Genomic DNA, 27,182 nt, shown 5'->3' with positions numbered 1-27,182 from the left:
TTGCATCCGTGGTCACCAGGACCCAGTCCTGAATGCCGAATCTGCGGCCCTCGAGAAGATGAGCACTCTGCAGCCACCACAGCAGAGACACCCTGGCCCTCGGGGACAGGGTGATCAGCCGATGCATCTGAAGATGCGATCCTCACTTGTCTAACAGGTCCCACTGAAAGTTCCTTGCATGGAACCTGCCGAAGGGAATTGCTTCGTAAGAAGCTACCATCTTTTCCAGGACTCGCGTGCAATGATGCACCGACACCTGTTTTGGTTTCAGGAGGTCTCTGACCAGAGATGACAACTCCTTGGCCTTCTCCTCCGGGAGAAACACCTTCTTCTGTTCTGTGTCCAGAAACATGCCCAATATCAGCAGACGCGTCGTAGGAACCAGCTGCGACTTTTGGATATTCAGAATCCCGCCGTGCTGTTGTAGCACTTCCTGAGATAGTGCTACTCCGATCAACGACTGCTCCTTGGACCTCGCCTTTATAAGGAGATCGTCCAAGTACGGGATAATTATAACTCCCTTCTTTCGAAGGAGTATCATCATTTTGGCCATTACCTTGGAATACACCCTCGGTGCCGTGGACAGACCAAACGGCAACGTCTGGAATTGGTAATGTCAGTTCTGTACCACAACCTTGAGGTACTCATGGTGAGGTGCGTAAATGGGGACATGTAGGTAAGCATCCATGATGTCCAGTGATACCATGTAATCCCCCTCTTCCGGGCTTGCAATAACCGCCCTGAGCGATTCCATTTTGAACTTGAACTTCCTTATATAAGTGTTCAAGGATTTCAAATTTAGAATGGGTCTCACCGAACCGTCTGGTTTCGGTACCACAAACATTGTGGAATAGTAACCCCGTCCCTGTTGAAGGAGGGGAACTTTTATTTTCACCTGCTGGAGTTACAGCTTGTGAATTGCCGCCCGTACTACCTCCCAGTCCTGGGGAGTAGCTGGCAAGGCTGATTTGAGGTAACGGCGAGGGGGAGACACCTCGAATTCCAGCTTGTATCCCTGAGATAACACTTGTAGAACCCAGAGATCCACCTGTGAGCGAACCCACTGGTCGCTGAAGTTCCGGAGACGCGCCCCCACCGCACCTGGCTCCACCTGTGGAGCCCCAGCGTCATGCGGTGGACTTAGTAGAAGCAGGGGAGGATTTTTGTTCCTGGGAACTGGCTGTCTGGTGCAGCTTTTTCCCTCTCCCCCTGCCTCTGGGCAGAAAGGAAGCACCTTTGATCCGCTTGCCTTTCTGAGGCCGAAAGGACTGTACCTGATAGTACGGTGCTTTCTTAGGTTGTGAGGGAGCCTGAGGTAAAAATGTCGATTTCCCAGCTGTTGCTGTGGATACGAGGTCCGAGAGTCCATCCCCAAACAATTCCTCACCCTTATAAGGCAAAACCTCCATGTGCCTTTTAGAATCAGCATCACCTGTCCACTGCCGGGTCCATAATACCCTCCTGGCAGAAATGGACATTGCATTAATTCTAGATGCCAGCCGGCAAATATCCCTCTGTGCATCCCTCATATATAAGACGACGTCTTTAATATGCTCTATGGTTAGCAAAATAGTATCCCTGTCGAGGGTATCAATATTATCTGACAGGGTATCAGACCACGCTGCAGCAGCACTACACATCCATGCTGAAGCAATTGCAGGTCTCAGTATAGTACCTGAGTGTGTATACACAGACTTCAGGATAGCCTCCTGCTTTCTATCAGCAGGCTCCTTCAAGGCGGCCGTGTCCTGAGACGGCAGTGCCACCTTTTTTGACGAGCGTGTGAGCGCCTTATCCACCCTAGGAGATATCTCCCAACGTGGCCTATCCTCTGGCGGGAAAGGGTATGCCATCAGTAACTTTTTAGAAATTACCAGTTTCTTATCGGGGGAACCCCACGCTTCTTCACACACTTCATTCAACTCATCTGATGGGGGAAAAAACACTGGCTGCTTTTTCTCCCCAAACATAATACCCTTTTTAGTGGTACCTGGGTTAATGTCAGAAATGTGTAACACATTTTTCATTGCCGTAATCATGCAACGGATGCCCCTTGTGGATTGTGTATATGTCTCATCCTCGTCGACACTGGAGTCAGACTCCGTGTCGACATCTGTGTCTGCCATCTGAGGTAGCGGGCGTTTGTGAGCCCCTGATGGTCTTTGAGACGCCTGGGCAGGCACGGGCTGAGAAGCCGGCTGTCCCACGGCTGTTACGTCATCCAGCCTTTTATGTAAGGAGTTGACACTGTCGGTTAATACCTTCCACATATCCATCCACTCTGGTGTCGACCACGCAGGGGGTGACATCACACTTATCGGCACCTGCTCCGCCTCCACATAAGCCTCCTCATCAAACATGTCGACACAGCCGTACCGACACACCGCACACACACAGGGAATGCTCTGACTGAGGACAGGACCCCACCAAGTCCTTTGGGGAGACAGAGAGAGAGTATGCCAGCACACACCACAGCGCTATATAATCAGGGATTTACACTAACACAAAGTGATTTTTCCCTATAGCTGCTTTACATATACAGTTTGCGTCTAAATTTAGTGTCCTCCCTCTCTTTTTTACCCTTTGAGCCTGGAAACTGCAGGGGAGAGCCTGGGGAGCTGTCTTCCAGCGGAGCTGTGAAGAAATGGCGCCAGTGTGCTGAGGGAGATAGCCCCGCCCCCTTCTCGGCGGACTTCTCCCGCTCTTACATTTATGTTATGGCAGGGGATTTTTGCACATATATAGTTTTTTAGACTATATTATGTGCTGTTTGCCAAAGTAAGATACTCTAATTGCAGCCCAGGCCCAGGCCCAGCCCCCCCCCCCCCAGCGCCCTGCACCCATCAGTGACCGGAGTATGTGGTGTGCATAGGGAGCAATGGCACACAGCTGCAGTGCTGTGCGCTACCTTAATGAAGACCGGAGTCTTCAGCCGCCGATTTCCAGGATGTTCTTCTTGCTTCTGGCTCTGCAAGGGGGACGGCGGTGCGGCTCCGAAACCGGACGACCGAGGCTGGGCCTGTGTTCGATCCCTCTGGAGCTAATGGTGTCCAGTAGCCTAGAAGCCCAAGCTAGCTGCAAGCAGGTAGGTTCGCTTCTCTCCCCTAAGTCCCTTGTAGCAGTGAGTCTGTTGCCAGCAGATCTCACTGAAAATAAAAAACCTAACAAATACTTTCTTTACTAGAAGCTCAGGAGAGCCCCTAGTGTGCAACCAGCTCGAGCCGGGCACAGATTCTAACTGAGGTCTGGAGGAGGGGCATAGAGGGAGGAGCCAGTGCACACCAGATAGTACCTAATCTTTCTTTTAGAGTGCCCAGTCTCCTGCGGAGCCCGTCTATTCCCCATGGTCCTTACGGAGTACCCAGCATCCACTAGGACGTCAGAGAAAATAAAATAAAATAAATATATATATTTTTTCCCTTTTTTTTTTGTAAACTAAAATCATTTGGGATAGGGTTAAAGTCATGTTCTTCACCTTATTCACTCATAAAAAAAAACGACAATTTCGGAGCAGTTTTCGGCTAAATAGTCAGTTAAGTGGTTAATAGTCTTCAACTGCACCAAATCCAGTAGTCTTCTGCCACCTGATACTTAAGTCAGTGTCGTCTGCTGATGTAGCTATGTTTATTTACCCTGTACTTGTCCTATATTGTCTTCAACTGTAAGTTGCCGTTTTCCCGTTTTGAATATTTATGTACTCTGTAATTGGGCACTTCGGAACCTTTGTGGCGCCATATAAATAATAGGAATTTAATACATACCGGTAATTCCTTTTCTCGTAGTCTGTAGTGGATACTTTAGTACCATGGGGTATAGATGGGGTCCATTGGAGCCTGGCACTTTAAAACCTTTAGTGTGTGTATGTGTGTGCTGGCTCCTCCCTTCTATGCCCCTCCTACCAGACTCAGTCTACGAAAACTGTGCCCGAGGAGACAGACATACCACGAGAGAAGGAATAAATACAACAGCGGTGAGGCAACAAGCCAACACACAACCATAACCAAAAGGAGGGCGCTAACCGGAACAGAGGATAGCAACACCAACCCAACCAGGACAGCACAGCTATCCCAACAACAGAACAGGACCGCAACGGCGGGCCAACCAAAAACTTACTCAGGTAAGCAGGAATCGAAGCACTGAGGCGGGCGCCCAGTATCCACTACGGACTACGAGAAAAGGAATTACCGGTAGGTATTAAATTCCTATTTTCTCTAATGCCCTAGTGGATACTGTGGATCTGTACTTTAGTACCATGGGGAAGTCCCAAAGCTCCAAAACGGGTGGGACCCCTGTAAAACCGCCTGACCAACTGAAGGTCATCCTTGGCCAAGGTGTTGAACCGATAGAATTTTACAAAAGTGTTCGAACCAGACCAAGTAGCTCGGCACAACTGTAAGGCCAAGATCCCCCGGGCAGCCTCGTCGAGTGGGCCTGAACAGACGTCGGCAAAGGCAGAGCCACTGAAGTATAGGCCTGTTGAATGGTCAACCTGAGCCAACGAGCAATGGATTGATGGAAGCCGTACAACCAATCTTGGTGGCATCATAAAGGACAAACAGCGTATCAGATTTCCGATGACGGGCTGTCCTCGACATAAATCTTCAGAGCCCTCACTACATCCAAAGACTCTGGCCCAATCGGAGCGTCAGACAACACCAGAACCACAATGGGTTGATAGTCATGAAAAGCTGAAACCACTTTTGGCAAAAACTGAGGACGGGCCCTGAGTTCCGCCCTGTCTGCATGAAAAACCAAATAAGGGCTCTTACAGGATAAGGCCCCCAATTCAGAGACACCAATACTAAAAGCATCATAATTTTCCAAGTGAGAAATTTTAACTCCACCCTGTGTAAGGGTTCAAACCATTCCGACTGAAGAAAGGACAGAACCACATTAAGATCCCACGGAGCCGTGGAAGGCACGAAGGGCGGTTTCATATGAAGCACACCTTTTATGAAAGTTTGTACTTCTGGCAACGGGTGTGGATCATTAGATCGACAGTGTCTAGGTCGACCACTATAGGTCGTCACTAGGTCGAAAGGGTTTCTAGGTCGACATGTGCTAGGTCGACATGAGTTTTTTGGTGTTGTTTTCTTCGTAGAGTGACCGGGAACCCCAATTAGTGCACCGCGTCCCCTCGCATGGCGAGCGACTTCGGGCAAGGTGCCTCGCTTCGCTCGGCACAGATTACCGTTCCAATCGTAGTCCAGCCGTATCACACTGCCTCGTAAGCAGCAACCATCTTGCCCAGCAAACGTATGCAAAGATGTATGGACACCTTGCGAGGACGGAGCACTGAGCGGACCAAAGCCTGGATAGCCAAGGCCTGGACCATCGGAAGAAACACTTTGAGACACTGTATCCAGTATCACTCACAGGAATTAGAGACGTTGGGTCGGTTCCAGGTGAGATTTCTGGAAGTTTAGAATCCACCCATGATCCGTAAGCAGGCAAGTCGTCAGATCGAAGCTGTGCAATAGACGCTCCCTGGACACGGCCTTTATCAGGAGATCGTCCAAGTAGGGGACTATGTTGCGCAGTTGCAGCAGCATCATCATCATCTCCGCCATGACTTTGGTGAAAGCCCTGGAAATGGTCGTCCAAGATGGCGAACCTGAGGTAAGCCTGATGAGGGGGCCATGTGTAGGTAAGCATCCTTGACATCTAGGGATACCAAGAATTCCCCCTCCTCCAGACCGGGCACCACTGCCTGCAGGGATTCCATCTTGAATTTGATGCGGGTTACAGATACAGGTTAAGAGACTTCATGTTTAAGATGGGTCGCACCGAACTGTCCGGTTTTGGAATGACAAAAAGACTGGAGTAAAACCTCCTTTTGTGTAACGGAGGAGGTACTGGAACCACTACCCCTGTCCACAAAAGTTTTTGAATTGCCTCTTACAAGGTAGCTTTTACAGCGGGTAAAACTGGTAAGCCAGATTTGAAAAATCTGGGAGGAGGAAGCGTTTGAAATTCCAGCCGGTATCCCTGGGAAATGAGATCCCTCACCCAAGGATCCCGGCAGGACTTTGCCCACATGTGGGCGAAGTGTTGAAGGCGAGCACCCACCTGAAAGTCGCCTTGCTGCTGGGGCCAACCATCACGCGGAAGGCTTAGCGGCAGGGGATCCGGTGGTCTGGTCCAGGGATGCAGCAGTTGCAGGTTTACAGGACTTACCAAGAGATCCTCTCGGAGTGGTGGACACTCCCCTGCCCCTGCCTCTGAACCTTGCCACACAAAAGGACAGCAAGGAGGGTCTTGTGTAAGAACGTCCAGCAGGTGACGCAGCCGACGGCAGATAGGTAGACTTAAATGCCGTTGCCTGGGAAATCCATTTAATTCGTCCCCAAACAAAGCATCATCTGTAAAGAGAAGATTTTCTACACCCTTTTTGGAATCAGCATCCGCTGACCATTGACGCAACCAGAGCTCTGCGTGCCGAAACTGCCATAGCAGTAGTACGGCCATTTATCTTACACAATTCCTTTATAGCTTCGTTCATAAAATTTGCAGCATCCTGTATATGTTGCAGCAGAGTAATGACCTCATCCTGGGGCAGATTGTCTAATGATATTATTGGACCACTTGACCATTGCCCTGGAAATCCACCCACAAACTATTGTGGGGCGCTGTGCTACGCCCGCTACCGTATAAACTGCCTTGAGAGTGGTCTCAATTTTACGGTCAGCCGGCTCTTTTAGGGATATAGCCCCTGGCATCGGCAGTACCAACTTCTTAAGACAGTCTGGACACAGACATATCCACTGACGGTGGTTTTTCCCATACCCTGGGAGGGGAAATGTAGCTAAAAACCGCTGAGTAATTTTAAATTTCTTATCAAGGTTTAACCATGCCTCCCTGGCCAGAGAATGTAATTCTTTAGACACAGTAAAGGTGACTGAGGTCTTAAGTCTAACATTAAAATACAACTCCTCATCTGGTTCTGTGTCCTGATCCGGTATGTGAAGAACCTCTCAACAGCATAAATGAGGGCTTTCACACCAGGGGACAGAGAGCTGTCCTCATCCATATCATCATCATCCACATGAGGCTGATCAGAATCAGACTGGAGCACCTGTGGCAGTTAGCGTTTATGTGTAACCAACAGAGGGGGCTGAGAACCCATTTTGGTATCTGCTGCTTTAGCCATACAATCAATAGACTGTTTCAACACCTGTCTCTCATTTTTAGCTGCAGCTAATTCTGAATTTACATCCTGAATCATGCTTTTAAAATTATCTAACCAGTTAGGTGTCTGTGAACTGTGTCCCTGAGGAGACAAGGCGCACTGTTCACACGAGAGACCCCGCTGATGAAGGTGTAGAGTTACAAGAAGTACATATAACCATGTCCACAGACATCCTTAAAATAAGAATTTACTTACCGATAATTCTATTTCTCGTAGTCCGTAGTGGATGCTGGGAACTCCGTAAGGACCATGGGGAATAGCGGCTCCGCAGGAGTCTGGGCACATCTAAAGAAAGCTTTAGGATCACCTGGTGTGCACTGGCTCCTCCCCCTATGACCCTCCTCCAAGCCTCAGTTAGGATACTGTGCCCGGACGAGCGTACACAATAAGGAAGGATTTTGAATCCCGGGTAAGACTCATACCAGCCACACCAATCACACTGTACAACTTGTGATCTGAACCCAGTTAACAGCATGATAATAAAGGAGCCTCTAGAAAAGATGGCTCACTACAGCAATAACCCAAATTTTTTGGTAACAATAATTATGTACCAGTATTGCAGACAATCCGCACTTGGGATGGGCGCCCAGCATCCACTACGGACTACGAGAAATAGAATTATCGGTAAGTAAATTCTTATTTTCTCTGACGTCCTAGTGGATGCTGGGAACTCCGTAAGGACCATGGGGATTATACCAAAGCTCCCAAAACGGGCGGGAGAGTGCGGATGACTCTGCAGCACCCAATGAGAGAACTCCCGGTCCTCCTCAGCCAGGGTATCAAATTTGTAGAATTTTACAAACGTATTTGCTCCTGACCAAGTAACTGCTCGGCAAAGTTGTAAAGCCGAGACCCCTTGGCAGCTGCCCAAGATGAGCCCACCTTCCTTGTGGAGTGGGCATTTACAGATTTTTGGCTGTGGCAGGCCTGCCACAGAATGTGCAAGCTGAATTGTACTACAAATCCAACGAGCAATAGTCTGCTTAGAAGCAGGAGCACCCAGCTAGTTGGGTGCATACAGGATAAACAGCAAGTCAGATTTCCTGACTCCAGCCGTCCTGGAAACATATATTTTCCGGGTCCTGACAACGTCTAGCAACTTGGAGTCCCCCAAGTCCCTAGTAGCCGCAGGCACCACAATAGGTTTGGTTCAGGTGAACGCTGAAACCACCTTAGGGAGATACTGAGGACGAGTCCTCAATTCCGCCCTGTCCGAATGGAAACTCAGATAAGGGCTTTTACAGGATAAAGCCACCAATTCTGACACGCGCCTGGCCCAGGCCATAGCCAACAGCATGACCACTTTTTCTGTGAGATATTTTAACTCCACAGATTTAAGTGGGTCAAACCAATGTGACTTTTGGAACCCAAAACCACCTTGAGATCCCAAAGTGCCACTGAAGGCACAAAAGGAGTCTGTATATGCAGTACCCCTTTAACAAACGTCTGAACTTCAGGGACTGAAGTTAGTTCTTTTTTGGAAGAAAATCGACAGAGCCGAAATTTGAACCTTAATGGACCCCAATTTCAGGCCCATAGATACTCCTGTTTGCAGGAAATGTAGGAATCGACCCAGTTGAATTTCCTCCGTCGAGCCTTACTGGCCTCGCACCACGCAACATATTTTCGCCAAATGCGGTGATAATGTTTTTCGGTTACATCCTTCCCGGCCTTGATCAGGATAGGGATGACTTCATCCGGAATGCCTTTTTTCTTCAGGATCCGGCGTTCAACCGCCATGCCGTCAACGCAGCCGCGGCAAGTCTTGGAACAGACAAGGTCCCCGCTGAAGCAGGTCCCTTCTTAGAGGTAGAGGCCACGGATCCTCCGTGAGCATCTCTTGAAGTTCCGGTTACCAAGTCCTTCTTGGCCAATCCGGAGCCACTAATATAGTGCTTACTCCTCTCCATCTTATCAATCTCAGTACCTTGGGTATGAGAGGCAGAGGAGGGAACCCATACACTGATTGGTACACCCACGGTGTTACCAGAGCATCTACAGCTATTGCCTGAGGGTCCCTTGACCTGGCGCAATACCTGTCGAGTTTTTCCCAACGGTTTATAATCATGTGGAAGACTTCTGGGTGAAGTCCCTACTCTCCCGGGTGGAGGTCGTGCTGAGGAAATCTGCTTCCCAGTTGTCCACTCCCGGAATGAAAACTGCTGACAGTGCTATCACATGGTTTTTCGCCCAGCGAAGAATCCTTGCAGCTTCTGCCATTGCCCTCCTGCTTCTTGTGGCACCCTGTCTGTTTACGTGGGTGACTGCCGTAATGTTGTCCGACTGGAACAACACCGGCTGACCTTGAAGCAGAGGTCTTGCTAAGCTTAGAGCATTGTAAATGGCCCTTAGCTTCAGGATATTTATGTGAAGTGATGTCTCCAGGCTTGACCATAAGCCCTGGATATTTCTTCCCTGTGTGACTGCTCCCCAGCCTCGCAGGCTGGCATCCGTGGTCACCAGGATCCAGTCCTGAATGCCGAATCTGTGGCCCTCTAGAAGATGAGCACTCTGCAACCACCACAGGATGGATACCCTTGTCCCTGGTGACAGGGTTATCCGCTGATGCATCTGAAGATGCGACCCGGACCATTTGTCCAGTAGGTTCCACTGGAAAGTCTTGCGTGGAATCTGCCGAATGGGATTGCTTCGTAGGAAGCCACCATTTTTACCCAGAACCCTTGTGCATTGATGCACTGAGACTTGGTTTGGTTTTAGGAGGTTCCTGACTAGCTCGGATAACTCCCTGGCTTTTTCCTCCGAGAGAAACACCTTCTTTCTGGACTGTGTCCAGGATCATCCCTAGGAACAGAAGACAAGTCGTCGGAACCAGCTGCGAATCTGGAATATTGAGAATCCAATCGTGCTGCCGCAACACTACCTGAGATAGTGCTACACCGATCTCCAACTGTTCCCTGGATCTTACCCTTATCAGGGAATCGTCCAAGTAAAAGGATAACTAAAAATTCCCTTCCTTTGAAGGAATATCATCATTTCGGTCATTACTTCAGTAAAGACCCGGGGTGCCGTGGACCCTCCCTACGGCAGCGTCTGAACTGATAGTGACAGTTCTGTACCATAACCTGAGATACCCTTGGTGAGAAGGGTAAATTTTGACATGAAGGTAAGCATCCTTGATGTCCCGAGACATCATGTAGTCCCCTTCTTCCAGGTTTGCAATCACTGCTCTGAGTGACTCAAGTTTGAATTTGAACCTCTGTATGTAAGTGTTCAAAGATTTTAGATTTTAAAATCGGTCTTACCGAGCCGTCTGGCTTCGGTACCACAATAGTGTGGAATAATACCCCGTTCCCTGTTGCAGGAGGGGTACCTTAATTATCACCTGCTGGGAATACAGCTTGTGAATGGCTTCCAAAACTGCCTCCCTGTCAGTGGGAGACGTCGGTAAAACAGACTTTTTGGAAACGGCGAGGGGAATACGTCTCGAATTCCAATTTTGTACCCCTGAGATAACACCTGAAGGATCCCGGGGTCTACTTGCGAGTGAGCCCACTGCGCACTGAAATTCACTGAGAACGGGCCCCCACCGTGTCTGAACTTGTAAAGCCCTAGCGTCATACTGAGGGCTTGGCAGAGGCGGAAAAGGGTTTCTGTTCCTGGGAACTGGCTGATCTCTGCAGCCATTTTCCTCTCCCTCTGTCACGAGCAGAAAAGAGGAACCCTTTTGTCCGCTTGCAAACCAGGACTGCGCCTGATAATACGGCGTCTTATTTTGAGAGGCGACCTAGGGTACATCCCCTTCTTTTAAGGCAATACTTCCAAATGCCGTTTGGAATCCCTGACCACTTTACTGGTAGAATACAACGCACTTATACTTGATGCCAGTCGGCAAATATTCCGCTGTGCATCATGCATATATAGAAATGCATCTTTTAATTGCTCTATAGGCAATAATATACTGTCCTTATCTAGGATATCAATATTTCCAGTCAGGGAATCCGACCACGCCAACCCAGCACTGCACATCCAGGCTGAGGCGATTGCTGGTCGCAGTATAACACTAGTGAAGGGTTAACTCTTCAATGCTTTGTAAATATTACTTTTTATATGATCAATTTCCTTATAATAGTTACAGTGTAAAAGTGAATATTTCTACCTCCCTAATGAAGGGTTAAAACATGCTATATGAACTGTTATGTGTTTGCATAGATACGTACTACCATGTGTCGGGTACCTTTATCTCCTCATACAATACCAGGCTTGTATGTGTCTGTTTCTCAAGGACAGTTCTATACCAGATGAAACCTGTTACAGACTTTGTTAAATGTTTTGAGAAACTTGTAGAAAACCCATATATGAACATCCGCCTTTTTCTATTCTGCCTGGTGGCTGCTGGCGAGCCAATGGGAATGTAACGACATGTCAGTTACACCCATATGCATTGTCTTATATACTTTTGTTAACCTCATAATAAACAGTGTGAATTTTTACTGCTTGTGTTGTGCATGTAACGCATGGCATAAAGGTTTACACTCCCAGACGTCTGAGAGGCCATCACATCGAGGGTTAAAGAATATAAGGGCGAATCCTTTCAGCTGGGGGCTACGTCCGCGATTCAGTGATCGTCCCTGAATGGTAAGATAGAGAATTTATTGTCTGTCTTTGCCATACAGGATTGCGGTCATACACTGAAGCTGAATCCGTGTCAGTGTTCCGGGAACACGTGACAAGGTAATATTTAAGTCCGGGACTTAATATTACGAAGTTTTATGTAAAAGCATAAAACAGGTATCAGGGATACCATAGAATCTTTAATGTCTGGGACTTAAAGATACGTCTGAGAAAGGACCAGGGGTCCAAGCGCAATTCTCCAAAGACGTCAGTATCTGGGATACTTAAAATAGACCTGGGGTCTATACGTAACGTAGAGAATACCTCGATTTGATCGTCTATATATTTTTGTATGTTTGTAGTGAGATAAGTTCTTATATTTGGTCCAGACGGCTGGTAAGTTTTCGTCTGCCAGATATCTTTACTCAAACACTTTTCTTGCTTCCTGTCTAAAACGCTGTATTTTTCTGACATCTTGTACGAATGGTAAGTATCGTACACGTCAAAAGATTTCATGTTCTCACTGTACAGATAATATTGTGATATTGTCAATGACTAATTAACTGGTTAAGCTGATGCATGTATAGTAAGTAGAGTGTTGTATATTTTAGATATTTTCTTTTAAAGTTGTACTGTTGATTTATATTACTGTCTGACAATGGGCTCTAGTCAGAGTAAAAAACTACATATCCCCCGCCCCTCCCTGGTGAGACATGCAAGATGTATGTCGCCCGCAACTCTACCTCAGAGTATTACTTAGTTAACCCATGGGTGGATAATTTAGCGGGATGGACAGAGAAAGCAGGACAGGACCCATTCCTACGGGAAGGCAGTAATTACCTTTTCTATATGGAGATTTAAGAAAAAATGTCAGTTCCCAACAGCACAGAAGCGAAGCTGCAGAGAAACTGTAAATCTTTGAAAACCCTCTCCCTCCCCCTTGCATTCCAATGTATCCTGCGCTCAGAGACACAAATCTCTTGGCAGCAGTAACCCTTTCACACTAAATGGGATCGCCTCCAACTCCACTGCTGGAGGATGCGTCCACTAGCTCTATCCCTAGCACCAATAACCCAGAGTTTAGATAATAGTAAAACACTGTCCCAAGCCCACTATTACCCTCGATGGCTGTATATCTTATTTGCGCAAAGCTTGCAAAGGACGCAGCTATACATTTATATGAGAAAGAGGCTGCAGGGTGTTTTGATGTAAAAAGAAACCTGCACTCACTCATACCTATCAGAACTCCAGACGCTTTGACAGACAGAACCAACCCCGCAGTCAGGGAACATTCCAAAGACCCCGCGCACTGACGGGGCCCGGAGGAGGGTATCCCAGCCTTTATTCAACTCTCCCGTCATAGTAAAGATTCACCTCTGCTGCCACTTATTATAAATGGAAGTAAAATTCCCTTTTTAGTGGACAGCGGTGCAACAACCAGTGTTTTGTGTTCTGACCTATGCAGTATCCCCTCTCACCAGAAAAGATAGAAGGTCTCCGCCCCATGATACAGCAATTCTTACAACAGGGTATTCTCAGACATATTGTATCACCATACTGTACTCCTGTGAACCCTGTTGCCAAAGCTGATGGCAGTATAAGATTTGTACAGAATCTCAGAGCGATCAATCAGCTAATTGTCCCAATTGCACCAATTGTTCCAGATGTAAACTCACTCATTTCTGCAATCCCTGCAGATGCTGCGTTCTTCTCTGTATTTGATTTGAAGAATGCCTTTTTTCAGCATACCTGTAGATTCACAGACACAATTACTTTTTGCCTTTTCTTTTGAGGGTAAACAACTTACCTGGTGCAGATTATTGACGCACCTGTTGTCTCCAGGCCACATTGGGGCCCTGGCAACCTCACCATGGTTCAGTCCTGCTACAGTATGCAGATGATCTGCTGCTCTGTAGTAAAACTGAGGAGGCCTGCCGAGAGGATGGTGTTTCATTACTAAACTGGCTTTGTGAATGTGGACACAAGGTGTCCAAAATAAAAATGCAATGGTGTAAAAAGCATGTTGATTACTTAGGTTTTGTGCTCACTCAGGGAGAGAGGAAAGTCAGTCCACAACGCATACAGTCTGTATTGGGCCTGGTCACCCCAACTACCCAGAAGGAACTACTGTCCTTCCTGGGTATGGTAAATTACTGCAGACAGTGGATATCTGATTGCTCTTATTATGATAACATTTTGGGACAAGCCACACTGAAGGACAAACCTAAAACTGTACAATGGTCACAAGAAATGTTAACTGCATATGAAAGTTTAAAATGTATGTTGATGAAAAGTCCGGCACTTGGCCTCCCCAGTTATGTACTACCTTTCCATCTATATGCAAGGGACAATTGTAAAACCATGGCGGGGGTGCTCACACAGTTTCATGGAGGGAAGTTGCGCCCCGTGGCATTTTTTTACCAAAGTCATGCCAGTGTCTGTGCAAGGTATGCCTGCCTGCCTCAGGGCTTTGGCAGCCTGTGCAATGGTTGCAGAAATGGCCACTACCCTCACTTTAGGCAACATCACAGTACTCCACACCACACATGATGTCCTGGCAATACTTAAAGGCTTACACACAGCACATGTCAGCACAACGCCTTAGTGGATATGAAGTACTCCTTTTGAGTAACCCTACCCTTACCATCAAGTACACTGCTAGTTCTTCTGGCCCTGCACCCATTCTCAATGCCCTTTTAGGCTTGAAAGGTCCCGAGGATGAACCACCCGACCTACATGACTGTGCTGCTTCCATTGAAGCTGAAACTTCTCCCAGACTTGACATGTCTCCCGTTCCCATACCAGGCGCAGACATAGTTTTTGTTGACGGCTTCTGTAGTAGGCCCAATGACAATACATACCAGGCTGGCTATGCCATTGTCACCCTCCCTGACACTGTGTTGGAAACCCTGCCAATACCTTATCAGTCCGCGCAAGCTGCAGAACTCATTGCACTCACTAGAGCATGTCCCTCCCTTGACAACGTCCATCTGCTCACTCAACTTCAAGCTGCTGCGACTAATACTGATCTCTCCGACTGGACTTACCCAATTCTGCAGAAAAAATCCTAAATCAGGATTAATCTGCAAAGAGGGGAAACCCTGTATACCCCAGTCCAGTGCCCCTTTGCTCGTTGCCCAGTGCCGTGGTGTTGGTCACCGTGGTGAAGCCACAACACTCCTCCTACTAACCAATGATTTTTATGTTACTAATGCCAAATCACTTGTGGACCAGTATGTTAGCAGATGCATCACTTGCCTCAGGAACAACCCTAATAAAGCTAAACATCAGCATCTTGAATACCCCACAGAAAACTCTAGGATACTCACCCTTTGAAATACTAATGGGTAGACCCTTTTCCTACACCCTGGGCTAAGAAACCACTAGTAATACAGGAAGGAGATCTAGAACTCATAAGGGAAGAGTATGTCAGGTCCCTGATAACAAAACTGAATGAAATTGAACATGAGGTTGTTTGTAAAAACCCTTTGAATCCACAGGAACCTACACACCCCTTTAAAGTCAGAGACAGAGTCGTGGTGAAGGTGCTCCCCAGGAACAAGAGCCCAGGAGACTTCACCTATGGTCCAGAAACAGAGGTCATAGCAGTAACCAGAACAGCAGTCCTGACAGAGGAAAGTCCTACCTGGATCCATGCATCCCGAGTAAAAAAGGTTCCTAGACCAGACCTAGAGAGGGAAGCAAGTGATTCCAGTGAGGTACGAACCGGGGCAGACAGCCCTGACCTCCCACCTAGCGAAGAAAGAAGAACAGAAGAAGATGAGGAACCTGTCCCCTATCTTTATCCTGGGGACTATCTCGATAGCCCTACTGGCCCTCATTCACCTCACAATATGTGAAGTCGACATCACACAAACAGATGGGGTCCCCACCTTGTGGTATAATTCCTCTAACACACACGTAGCCACATATATCCTTGACTATTTTATGTTCCCCAAAATTGCTGATGACAAATATTATATACAACAAAGGAGGAAATCAGGAATGTCTGAGACAGTATATATTTGTGTTACTGACGAATGGTACTATGACATTAGATATTATGGATCTAATTGTAATTCCTGGGAAGCTGTGGGGTGGAATACAGGAGCAGATTGGAAATATGGCCCATCATTTGCAAAAAATAGATATAGCAAATATCCCCAAAACAAACCTTTAAAGCCCCATATTGCCACTTCTAAAGATATGGTGGCTATTACTAACCCTACCTTTGAAGACACCCTAGCTATTGAAACTGGTTTCTCTGACATTAATTTTGGTTGGAGTGGATGAAGTATAGTGCTAACAAACACAATAAAAGCAACTGTTATGTCTGTGGCAAATCTAGGCCCCACCTAGGTACAGTGCCCCTTAATATACCCCTAGAACAGGAAAATTGTTTTTTCAGCCTTTTTAATGATCACCGATGACCCCACTCCTCCCTCTAATACTCCTGCTAATCGAAAGAAAAGAGCACTCCCAGGAGGTAGCTTTGACCCCCACGTATACATTGATGCTATAGGGGTCCCAAGAGGTGTTCCAAATGAGTTCAAAGCTAGAGATGAGGTGGCTGCGGGTTTTGAGTCATTGTTTCCTATAGTAACTGTAAATAAAAACGTAGCCTGGATTAATTATATATATTATAAATCAACAAAGATTTGTTAATGATACCAAAGATGCTCTTAAAGGTATAGCTGAACAGCTAGAAGCCACTTCCCAAATGACATTCCAAAATAGAATGGCCCTTGACATGATCCTAGCAGAAAAAGGCGGTACATGTGTTTACATTAGTAAGGTGGAAGGCTGTTGTACATATATTCCTGATAACACTGGTCCCAATGGTAAGGTTACTTTAGCCATAAACAAGTTAGAAACCTTATCCATAGAACTTAAGAAAAATTCAGGTATTGATAACCCATGGAGCCAATATTTTGGGTGGTTTGAAAATTGGAAACAGGCTCTTGTGCAAATAAGCATATTCATACTTGTACCTTTAATTCTTGTAGGCATTATAGTTTATTGTGTAATTCCCTGTGGAAAGAAACTTACCTCCAAAGGCATTGATAAGGCCCTGATGTACTATGATATAACCACCAGTCCTGTCACCTCCTCTGATAGTAAGGGACCCGACGACTATGTCCAATATCTCAAGAACTGGAGGAACAAGAAAGGAGCCTCACTCAAGAATCATGTCATATAATAATCATGATTCTAAGAGGGGATTGAAGGGTTAACTCTTCAATGCTTTGTAAATATTACTTTTTATATGATCAATTTCCTTATAATAGTTACAGTGTAAAAGTGAATATTTCTACCTCCCTAATGAAGGGTTAAAACATGCTATATGAACTGTTATGTGTTTGCATAGATACGTACTACCATGTGTCGGGTACCTTTATCTCCTCATACAATACCAGGCTTGTATGTGTCTGTTTCTCAAGGACAGTTCTATACCAGATGAAACCTGTTACAGACTTTGTTAAATGTTTTGAGAAACTTGTAGAAAACCCATATATGAACATCCGCCTTTTTCTATTCTGCCTGGTGGCTGCTGGCGAGCCAATGGGAATGTAACGACATGTCAGTTACACCCATATGCATTGTCTTATATACTTTTGTTAACCTCATAATAAACAGTGTGAATTTTTACTGCTTGTGTTGTGCATGTAACTCATGGCATAAAGGTTTACACTCCCAGACGTCTGAGAGGCCATCACATCGAGGGTTAAAGAATATAAGGGCGAATCCTTTCAGCTAGTATGTGTGTAAATACATTTTAGGATACCCTCCTGCTTTTTATCAGCAGGATCCTTAAGGGCGGCCATCTCAAGAGAGGGTAGAGCCCTTGTTCTTACAAGCGTGTGAGCGCCTTATCCCCTGTAGGGGGTGTTTCCCAACGCACCCTAACCTCTGGCGGGAAAAGGTATACTGCCAATAACTTTTTAGAATTATCAATTGTTATCGGGGGGAACCCACGCATCATCACACACCTCATTTTATTTTTCAGATTTAGGAAAACTACAGGAAGTTTTTCCTCATCAAACATAATAACCCTTTTTTTGGTGGTATTCATATTATCAGAAAAGTGTAAACATTTTCCATTGCATCAATCATGCAATGAGTGGCCGTATTGGAAATCACGGTTTGTCTCTTCACCGTCGACACAGGAGTCAGTATCCGTGTCGGCGTCTGTATCTGAGGTAACGGGCGCTTTAGAGCCCCTGTATGAGACGTCTGGACATGCACAAGCTGAGTAGCCGGCTGTCTCATGTCAACCACTGTCTTTTATACAAAGCTGACACTGTCACGCAATTTCAACAGTACATCCACTCAGGTGTCGACCCCCTAGGGGGTGACAACACTATTACAGACACTCTACTCCGTCTCCACATCATTTTTCTCCTCATACATGTCGACACAAACGTACCGACACACAGCACACACACAGGGAATGCTCTGATAGAGGACAGGACCCACTAGCCCTTTGGGGAGACAGAGGGAGAGTTTGCCAGCACACACCAGAGCGCTATATATATATATAGGGATAACCTTATATAAGTGTTTTTCCCTTTATAGCTGCTGTATTGTTTATACTGCGGCTAATTTGTGCCCCCCTCTCTTTTTTAACCCCTTTCTGTAGTGTAGTGACTGCAGGGGAGAGCCAGGGAGCTTCCCTCCAACTGAGCTGTGAGGGAAAATGGCGCCAGTGTGCTGAGGAGATAGGCTCCGCCCCTTTCTCGGCGTCCTTATCATCCGTTTTTCTGTATGTTTTGGCAGGGGTTAAATGCATCCATATAGCCCAGGAGTTATATGTGATGCATTTATTTTAGCCATATAAGGTTTTCATCGATTTATTGCGTCTCAGGGCGCTGCCCCCCCAACGCCCTGCACCCTCAGTGACCGGAGTGTGAAGTGTGCTGAGAGCAATGGCGCACAGCTGCGGTGCTGTGCGCTACCTTATCTGAAGACAGGATCGTCTTCTGCCGCCGATTTCACCGGACCTCTTCGCTCTTCTGGCTCTGTAAGGGGGCCGGCGGCACGGCTCCGGGACCCATCCAGGCTGAACCTGTGATCGTCCCTCTGGAGCTAATGTCCAGTAGCCTAAGAAACCCGATCCACTCTGCACGCAGGTGAGTCCGTTTCTTCTCCCCTTAGTCCCACGATGCAGTGAGCCTGTTGCCAGCAGGTCTCACTGAAAATAATAAACCTAAACTAAAACTTTCACAAAGAGCTCAGGAGAGCCCCTAGTGTGCACCCTTCTCGTCGGGCACAGAAATCTAACTGAGGCTTGGAGGAGGGTCATAGGGGGAGGAGCCAGTGCACACCAGGTGATCCTAAAGCTTTCTTTAGATGTGCCCAGACTCCTGCGGAGCCGCTATTCCCCATGGTCCTTACGGAGTTCCCAGCATCCACTAGGACGTCAGAGAAATACTGTGAAACAGCGCAGCTCACTGTACAACACCGCCACACAGACCCTAGAGAGCAACAACAGATAGCAGCGCTAGTGTGGTGGTGAATTAATGAATTGTAATAGGAAGGATTGAGTGATAAATATTTCACAGGGTATAAAGTTAGAACAAAATAAAACCATATATATGTAGAAAATTCATAACAATGAACATTAAAAAATTAAAATAGGGTCAAAGTAGTTACTGCCAGTGTCAATATCTCACGTTCCTGTTGATAATGAACTGGATAGCAGAAATTAGAGACAGACTGACAGCGCAGTCTCACCAATAAACTTTATCAAAGCCGCTAGAGGTGTAGTCCCTTAAGAATGTCTCTTACATCAGGTCAAAACCAGCCAGGTTCTGGGGATCCTCAATTAGCGCGTGTCCTCCTTAGGTCTAAAGGGTTGGTGATGCTCCAAAGAGATTATCAGACCTTTGATAAAGCTGCAGTGCCTGCAGCGAAACGCGTCAGGAGGCTACTTTGGGTCACTATTTACACCAATTTCACTGCCGAACTGTATCCGGACCAACACTGGAGTTTTGAACCGTGCAGAACACAAGTGAGACGATCAATCTCTTTGGAGCATCATCAACCCTTTAGACCTAAGGAGGACACCGCGCTAATTGAGGATCCCCAGAACCTGGCTGGTTTTGACCTGATGTAAGAGACATTCTTATGGGACTACACCTCTAGCGGCTTTGGTAAAGTTTATTGGTGAGACTGCGCTGTCAGTCTGTCTCTACTTTCTGCTATCCAGTTCATTATCAACAGGAACGTGATACATTGACACTGGCAGTAACTACTTTGACCCTATTTTAATTTTTTCATGTTCATTGTTATGAATTTTCTACATATATATGGTTTTATTTTGCTCTAACTTTATACCCTATTAAATGTGAAATATTTATCACTCAATCCTTCCTGTTACAATTCATTAATTCACCACCACACTAGCGCAGCTATCTGTTGTTGTTCCTTCTGTATTGTATGGTTTGGGCGTGACTATCCCAAACGTTGTAGCAGCAGCATTAGAGACACAGCACCCAATAGCGCCCGATTTTCCATTTCTTGGTAACTCCTTTTTTGCTTAGACCCTAGAGAGCCCCTGGAGTGACACTGAGGAGCGGAGACCAGCACACAAACACAGCAGCCCAATGTGTGAAATAATATGTACAAACCTGATAAAACGTGTAGCGGCGCTACCGCTGTGGTGCTCCCCCCCTGCTATGACCTCCTGGTACCAGTACGCAGTCTTTAACAGTGTGGGTCCCTGGAGGAGCAGCGTGCATGCAGCCTTGATGATCTGCAGCAGCAGGAAATGGCGCCTTACCGCTTCTGGTCCCGCTCCGGGAAGCCCCGCCCCTTGCAATGGCGCGCGGTCCCTCACAATAATATACTGGCCCTGAGAGAAATTCACATATATATCAGTACAGACAAGCCCTTAGGGGCAGTGAGCACTGTGGGGCATAAGCCCTGAGCCAGTTATGTCCGCGGCGGGCACCGCAGCTCGTGGCCGCCGGACGACCTGCCGCCAAACTGCACCAGGTACCCGCTAACCGGGACCCCGATGTAAAGACTTACCGCACCTGCGATCTTCAGCATCTGTTAGAGAGTGGTGGCTTGCTGCTGGCGTGGGCACACATACTAATGATGTGTGATCAGCACCTCAGGAGCTCAGTGTCCTGTCAGCTTGGATTACGAACCATTAACCCTCAGGAAGTCCCATGAAGCAGGTAGCCCGGTTGCCAACCAGGACTACCTGAAAAACAATAAAACTAAAACAAAATTAAAAGGAACTCTCTGAAACTCCAGAGAAGTGCACCCGGCTCCTTGAGCACATTTTTCTAAACAGAGTCTGGGGAGGGGCATAGAGGGGAGGAGCCAGCACACACATACACACACACTAAAGGTTTTAAAGTGCCAGGCTCCAGTGGACCCGATTTATACCCCCATGGTACTAAAGAACAGATCCCCAGTATCCACTAGGACATTAGAGATTATTATTATTATTATTATTATTATTAATACCAGTATGTTTTTGTGTGGTCATCCTTTTCCCTTAATGTTTACCTTACACAAATACAATGTGGAATAAATACATAGCTATGCAATCAGGGTTCCTATGCTTTGTTTTCAGCACTTACACTTCATTGAGCAGTTTCCGCTTTTTCAGCTCATTTTTGTCCTTCTCGTTCACAGTGTCGCCCTTTCCTTGCAGGACCAGCTGTAGTTTCTCCTTAACGGCGTCCTGCACTGAATCTACCTGCGCAGGGGGAGGGAAAGCGCACAGGAAAGTTATAGGCAGCAGAACCAACACACATTAACAGCGACATTCCTGATCCCTTCTGTAAGGTGATGACATTTATATGAGAAGCCTCCTTTCATCAGCTCTGCTCCGTGTCCCCAGATCAGCAGCACCTTGGCAAGGTAAGGGCGGTGTTTCTGCTGCGTTCCATCGAAGGAAGCACAAGCCCGAACAGCTCCTAAGTAACCCCACTTCCTGCGCCTGTAACGGGCCCTTCTCCCGATGCAGATTAATGCACTGCTCTGTAGAGCGTTTACATTGTGCACAATGGAGAGCAACTGTCAAACCGTGGCAGCCACCCAATCAGCAAATGTGAAAACACTGCACTGGGAGAAAGTTGGGGAGACAAGCCTGGCCAACCTGTGGCTCTCCAGCTGTTGTAAAACTACAAGTCCCATCATGCTTTGCCACAGTTTTGCTATTAGGGAATGCTAAAACTGTGGCATGGCATGCTGGGATGTGTAGTCTCAACATCTGGAGAGCCACAGGTTGGCCAGGCCTGCTCTAGGACTACGATGACAAATATTGGGCGTATGATGGGATTTAAGGTCAATCTAAGAAGCGTGTTGGAACATCATACATAAGACCTGACTAGGTGTACCTGTAGCGGGGAGAGGGGACTAGGGAAAGGACATTTTACTTATCTAGGGGTCTATTTGCTAAGCCCTGGATGAAGGTAAAGTCTACGGAGATAAAGTACCAGCCAAACAGCTCCTAACTAATTTTTTAAACCCAGGCTGTAACATGGCAATTAGGAGCGGATTGACAGGTACTTTAGCTCTGTCCACTTTTTCTCCATCTAAGGCTTAGTAAATAGACCCCTTAATTTTAATTATGGGGGGGGGGGGGGGGGGGGGGAAACTATGTAAATATAATCTTTGGATCCTTACTACATGCCTATAAGGCATCATCACCATGACATTACAGTGTTACGCGGCTATCACCTGGCACTGAGTGCGAGAGGGATTCACACTTATATAGCCCACTACATTCACTTTACATTAGGGCCATTCAGCTGGAAGTATAAACAGTAAACAGAGTAATAATAGGATGGTACAAAGCAGCATAACTGGATAGTAGTTGGTGATGTAGACTGACAACAAATCAGGAAAAAGAATGGAGAAGAGAAGGGAAGCAAAGTTGTCAGGGATGGGGGGGGGGTGAGGGATGTATGTTACACAAGATTGTTTCCAAGTATACAGAGATCGTTAAGTGATGACCACGAGACAGGAATCCTGGGTAACATATAAGTTATCAATGAAATGCAAGTGTGAGATGTATTTACGGAGTTACAACTTACTGCACGGAAAACACGCGGCCCCCCTTCTGCCGATTTGTCCAGCCGGATCCAGCGATTAGACATGGCTTTACTGAAGCCAATCTTCGCTACAGGTAATTTCTGTCAGTATAATAAAAAAAGTACAGTGTAAGGAGGCGTATTATATATATATATATAATGACAGATTGCAAGGTGTATGGGCGACACATCAGTTTTATATAACCAAAACTGGAGTTTGCCAAGTGACGTAGGAGAGAAGACCGACTCACCATGAGCTCGCCCTGTGCCAGCCCCTCCTTAGGCAAGCTGTAAAATACTCTGGCCTCCTGGCTCCCCTCCTGGGCAATCTCCTGCCCTTCTGGGCTCAGTTCCCATCTCTTGCTGGATCGCTGCTCTGCCTCGATGATCTGCAAAGACAAAGACCACAGCAAGCTATGAAACGTTGCTGCTGCGCCCCGAAAGACGACGCCGGAAGTCCAGTGCGTGTCCTATGTGGGCCTGTATCTATAGATCTATTATCATCGCAGATGTATTTCTGACGGTGTAAACGTGCACCCACAATACATGAAAACCTTATAGCTCTCATGGGCAGCACTCCCTGAGCCCCAGAGACCATTCTGCGACTCTGATACTGTATGCTCGCCCCACCCTGTGTACAGGCTCAATGAGTGATAAACTTCCACCCCTCCCTGTAACTTACCACTGCTTGTCTTACAAGAGAGTGAGCTGCCCCACACTCGCCCTGTGTCCTCGCCCTACCTGGTCTTTCATACTATGCTGTGTGCTGTTCCTAAATGTGTTCCTACACATTGTATTGTGAACAGAATTTACATTACTTCAAGCACTGAGTCCTTGTGACTTCATCTTTTCATTTGTGATAAAGTCCTACTGTTAGGAAAACATGTAAAAAAAACAAATACCAACAAAACATGGGTAGTATGGATGGTGTAATGGTTAGCATTGCTGTCTCACAGCCCTGTGTGGAGTTTGTATATTCTCCCCTTGCTTGTGCAGGTTTTGCTCCACCATCCCAAAACATACGGGTAAGCTAATTGGTTCTCAACATAAAAATTAACCCTAGTGTGTACATATGGCAGTTAATATAGATTGTTAGCTCCACTGGGGCAGGGACTGATGCGAATGGCTAGATGTTATCAGTAAGGCGCTACAGAGTATGCGTCCGCGGTATTGATAATTGTAAATAAATAAATAAATATGTGTTCCAGTTCCAAATAAAAACAAAATTGTGAATGGAACACTTTGTTTCATATTTCTTTTCACTTTGGTATTGCACGATTATATAAATACTACGCTAGGGGCCTAATTCAGATCTGATCGCAAGCAGCAAATTTGTTAGCTAACTGATAAAACCATGTGCATTGCAGGGGGGGCAGATATAACATGTGCAGAGAGAGTTAGATTTGAGTGGTGTGTGTTCAAACTGAAATCTAAATTGCAGTGTAAAAATAAAGCAGCCAATATTTACCCTGCACAGAAACAATATAACCCACCCAATTCTAACTCTCTCTGCAAATGTTATATCTGTCCCACCTGCAGTGCACATGGTTTTGCCCATCTGCTAACAAATTTGCTGCTGTGATCAGGTCTGAATTAGGCCCTAGGTTAGTATTGGATTTGTATTTACATGTATTCCTAAAAAAAGGACAAGAAGAAATCCAAGGACTCAGCACTTGAAGTAATACGAGTTCTGTTTATTATTAATTTGTGTGTAAACAGGGACACTTATTTTGAGCTACAGAGTCAGGGGTGCTGTTCTGGACTCTATAAAAACTATTTTGAGTTATACATTGTATTGCACTTGTAGGTCAAGCTACAGTTACACCCCTTTCAGACATAAGTCAAAAACCCAGGTTTATTTGCAGTGAGCGCGCATTATTATTATTATTATTATTATCCTTTATTTATATGGCGCCACAAGGGTTCCGCAGCGCCCAATTACAGAGTACATAAACAAATAATCAAACAGGAAAACAGCAACTTACAGTTGATGACAGTATAGGACAAGTACAGGGTAAATAAACATAGTTACATCAGCAGATGACACTGGAATAAGTATCAGGTGGCAGAAGACTGCTGGATTTGGTGCAGTTGAAGATTATTAAAGTAAGAAAGAATAAAGCACATGAGGGAAGAGGGCCCTGCTCGTGAGAGCTTACATTCTAAAGGGGAGGGGTAGACAGACAGGGGTGACACAGATGGGGTACATAGAGCGCGTAGAACAAAGAGTTAGGATGAGATTTGGCTGGGTTTGGTGAAGAAGTGGGTCTTGAGAGCCCGTTTGAAGTTTTGTAGAGAGGTGGAGAGTCTGAGGGGGAGAAGTAGGGAATTCCAGAGAAGTGGTGCAGCACGTGAAAAATCTTGGAGGTAGGAGTGGGAGGAAGTAATCCGTAGGCAGGAGAGTCGGCGTGCATTTAGCAGAGCGAAGAGGACGGGTGGGAGTGTAAAGGGAGATAAGGTCAGAGATGTAGATGGGAGAGGAGTGGGTGAGGGCTTTGTAAGTGAGTGTGAGAAGCTTGAAATGGATTCTGAAAGGGAAGGGGAGCCAGTGAAGGTCTAGTAAGAGAGGAGAGGTGGACGTAGTGCGTTTGGTGAGGAAGATGAGCCAGGCAGCAGCATTGAGGATAGATTGGAGTGGAGAGAGGTATTTGTCAGGAATGCCAGTCAGAGGGAGATTACAGTAGTCCAGTCTTGAGATGACCAGTGAGTGGATAAGAGTCTTAGTAGCATCCTGGGTCAGAAAGGGTCTGATCCTGGAAATATTTTTTAGATGAAAACGGCAGGTTTGTGAGAGGTGCTGAATGTGTGGTTTGAAGGAGAGGAAGCAGTCAAGTATTACTCCAAGACAGCGAACTTGGGGGCTAGAGGAGATAGTAGTGCCATCAATAGATAGAGATTGTAGGAGGCGAGGTTATGCGGGAGGGAGGGAAGATGATCAGCTCGGTCTTAGACATGTTAAGTTTAAGAAAGCGCTGGGACATCCAGGAAGAGGTAGCAGAGAGACAGTTGGAGATACGAGTGAGGAGAGCAGGGGAGAGGTCTGGAGAGGAAAGATAGATTTGGGTGTCATCAGCATAGAGATGATATTGGAAACCAAAAGAACTAATGAGCTTACCTAGTGAGGACGTATAGAGAGAGAAGAGGACCAAGGACAGAACCTTGGGGTACACCTACAGTTAGTGGAAGTGAGGGGGAGGTGGAGTCATGAGAGGAGACAGATAATGAACGGTCAGAAAGGTAGGAGGACAGCCAAGAGAGGGCAGTGTCACGCAGACCAATGGAGTGAAGGATTTGCAGTAGGAGAGGATGGTCCAGTGTCAAAAGCAGCAGAGAGATCAAGCAGAATAAGTAGAGAGTAGTGTCCCTTAGATTTAGCAGCATGGAGGTCATTGTATACTTTTGTAAGGGCAGTTTCAGTGGAGTGGAGAGGATGGAAGCCAGACTGGAATGGGTCAAGTAGTGAGTGCGAGGAAAGAAAAGCAGTAAGGCGGTTGTAGACAATACGCTCAAGGAGTTTGGAGGCAAAAGGGAGGAGAGAGATGGGTCGGCAGTTGGAGAGAGTGTTTGTCTTATGTCTGGAAGGGTCTACACAGGTTAACAGTCCCGAGTCCTGTGGCCCTGCAACCGACCAGGGTTATTCCCGGGACTAGCAACCCAGGTCAGTGTCCCGGCTCATGTCAGAAAGGCGTAAACACAGGTCATGCCTAAGAAATTAACTGGTGGGGGACAGTAGCAATTGGAGATAAAATCATCTCCAAGCACCCACTGTAAACCAGAGGACCTGGCTCCTGGGTGAAGGGTGACAACCCAGGAAAAACCCAGGTTGTCACCCATGTGTGAACTGGGACAAGTACAGAAAGCCCTGGCTTCAACCCGTGCTCAGTGTCCCGAGTCCGAAGCCGGGTTTTTATGCCTGAAAGGAGTGTTACTTACTAATATAGTTATGCCTGTACTCCTTGTACAGTGTTGCAGTGACCGTATTACACTTCAAAAATAAAAGATATACCTATGGATAATTATATACTTGTTAATTGTTGTGGAAAAAAATAAATTATTGGGATTAAATTCTCAGCAAGTGGGGAGCTTCCCCAGAACAACCTTACCCCTGCAATGACATACGGTCACCCCACACCCACTAGACTAGCAGAAAGAAATCAGCCCCGCACTAGTGACCATGATCTCATGGTATGCACAGATGACCCCACCTTCACAAATACAACACCCTGGCTGACCTCAATTCAGCAGCAAGAATCAAATATAACCAAATGACAGGTGGGCAGGCTCCATGTTTACATATGTGGCGTACAGATAAGTGCCCATATGTGCACCGGACTGTACATCTCAGGAGACAGCATAGCTCACTGTAC

At 46.5% G+C, this 27,182-nt stretch overlaps 1 protein-coding gene across 1 annotated transcript in view; it reads right to left on the bottom strand.

Moving 5' to 3' along the window:
- Positions 1 to 27,182, bottom strand: part of FARSA (phenylalanyl-tRNA synthetase subunit alpha) — a 74,437-nt gene that overhangs the window by 46,698 nt on the left and 557 nt on the right. Inside the window, exons 2-4 of the mRNA XM_063931267.1 lie at positions 23,067 to 23,204; positions 22,819 to 22,917; positions 21,358 to 21,476 (exon numbers count right to left, since the gene is read on the bottom strand). Of these exons, the coding sequence (XP_063787337.1) occupies positions 21,358 to 21,476; positions 22,819 to 22,917; positions 23,067 to 23,204 (356 nt within the window). The remainder of the gene's footprint in view (positions 1 to 21,357; positions 21,477 to 22,818; positions 22,918 to 23,066; positions 23,205 to 27,182) is intronic.

The sequence above is a fragment of the Pseudophryne corroboree genome, chromosome 6, assembly GCF_028390025.1.
Source record: "Pseudophryne corroboree isolate aPseCor3 chromosome 6, aPseCor3.hap2, whole genome shotgun sequence".
In the NCBI taxonomy this organism is placed as follows: Eukaryota; Metazoa; Chordata; class Amphibia; order Anura; family Myobatrachidae; genus Pseudophryne; species Pseudophryne corroboree.
This window is presented reverse-complemented; position numbering and strand designations above follow the sequence as displayed.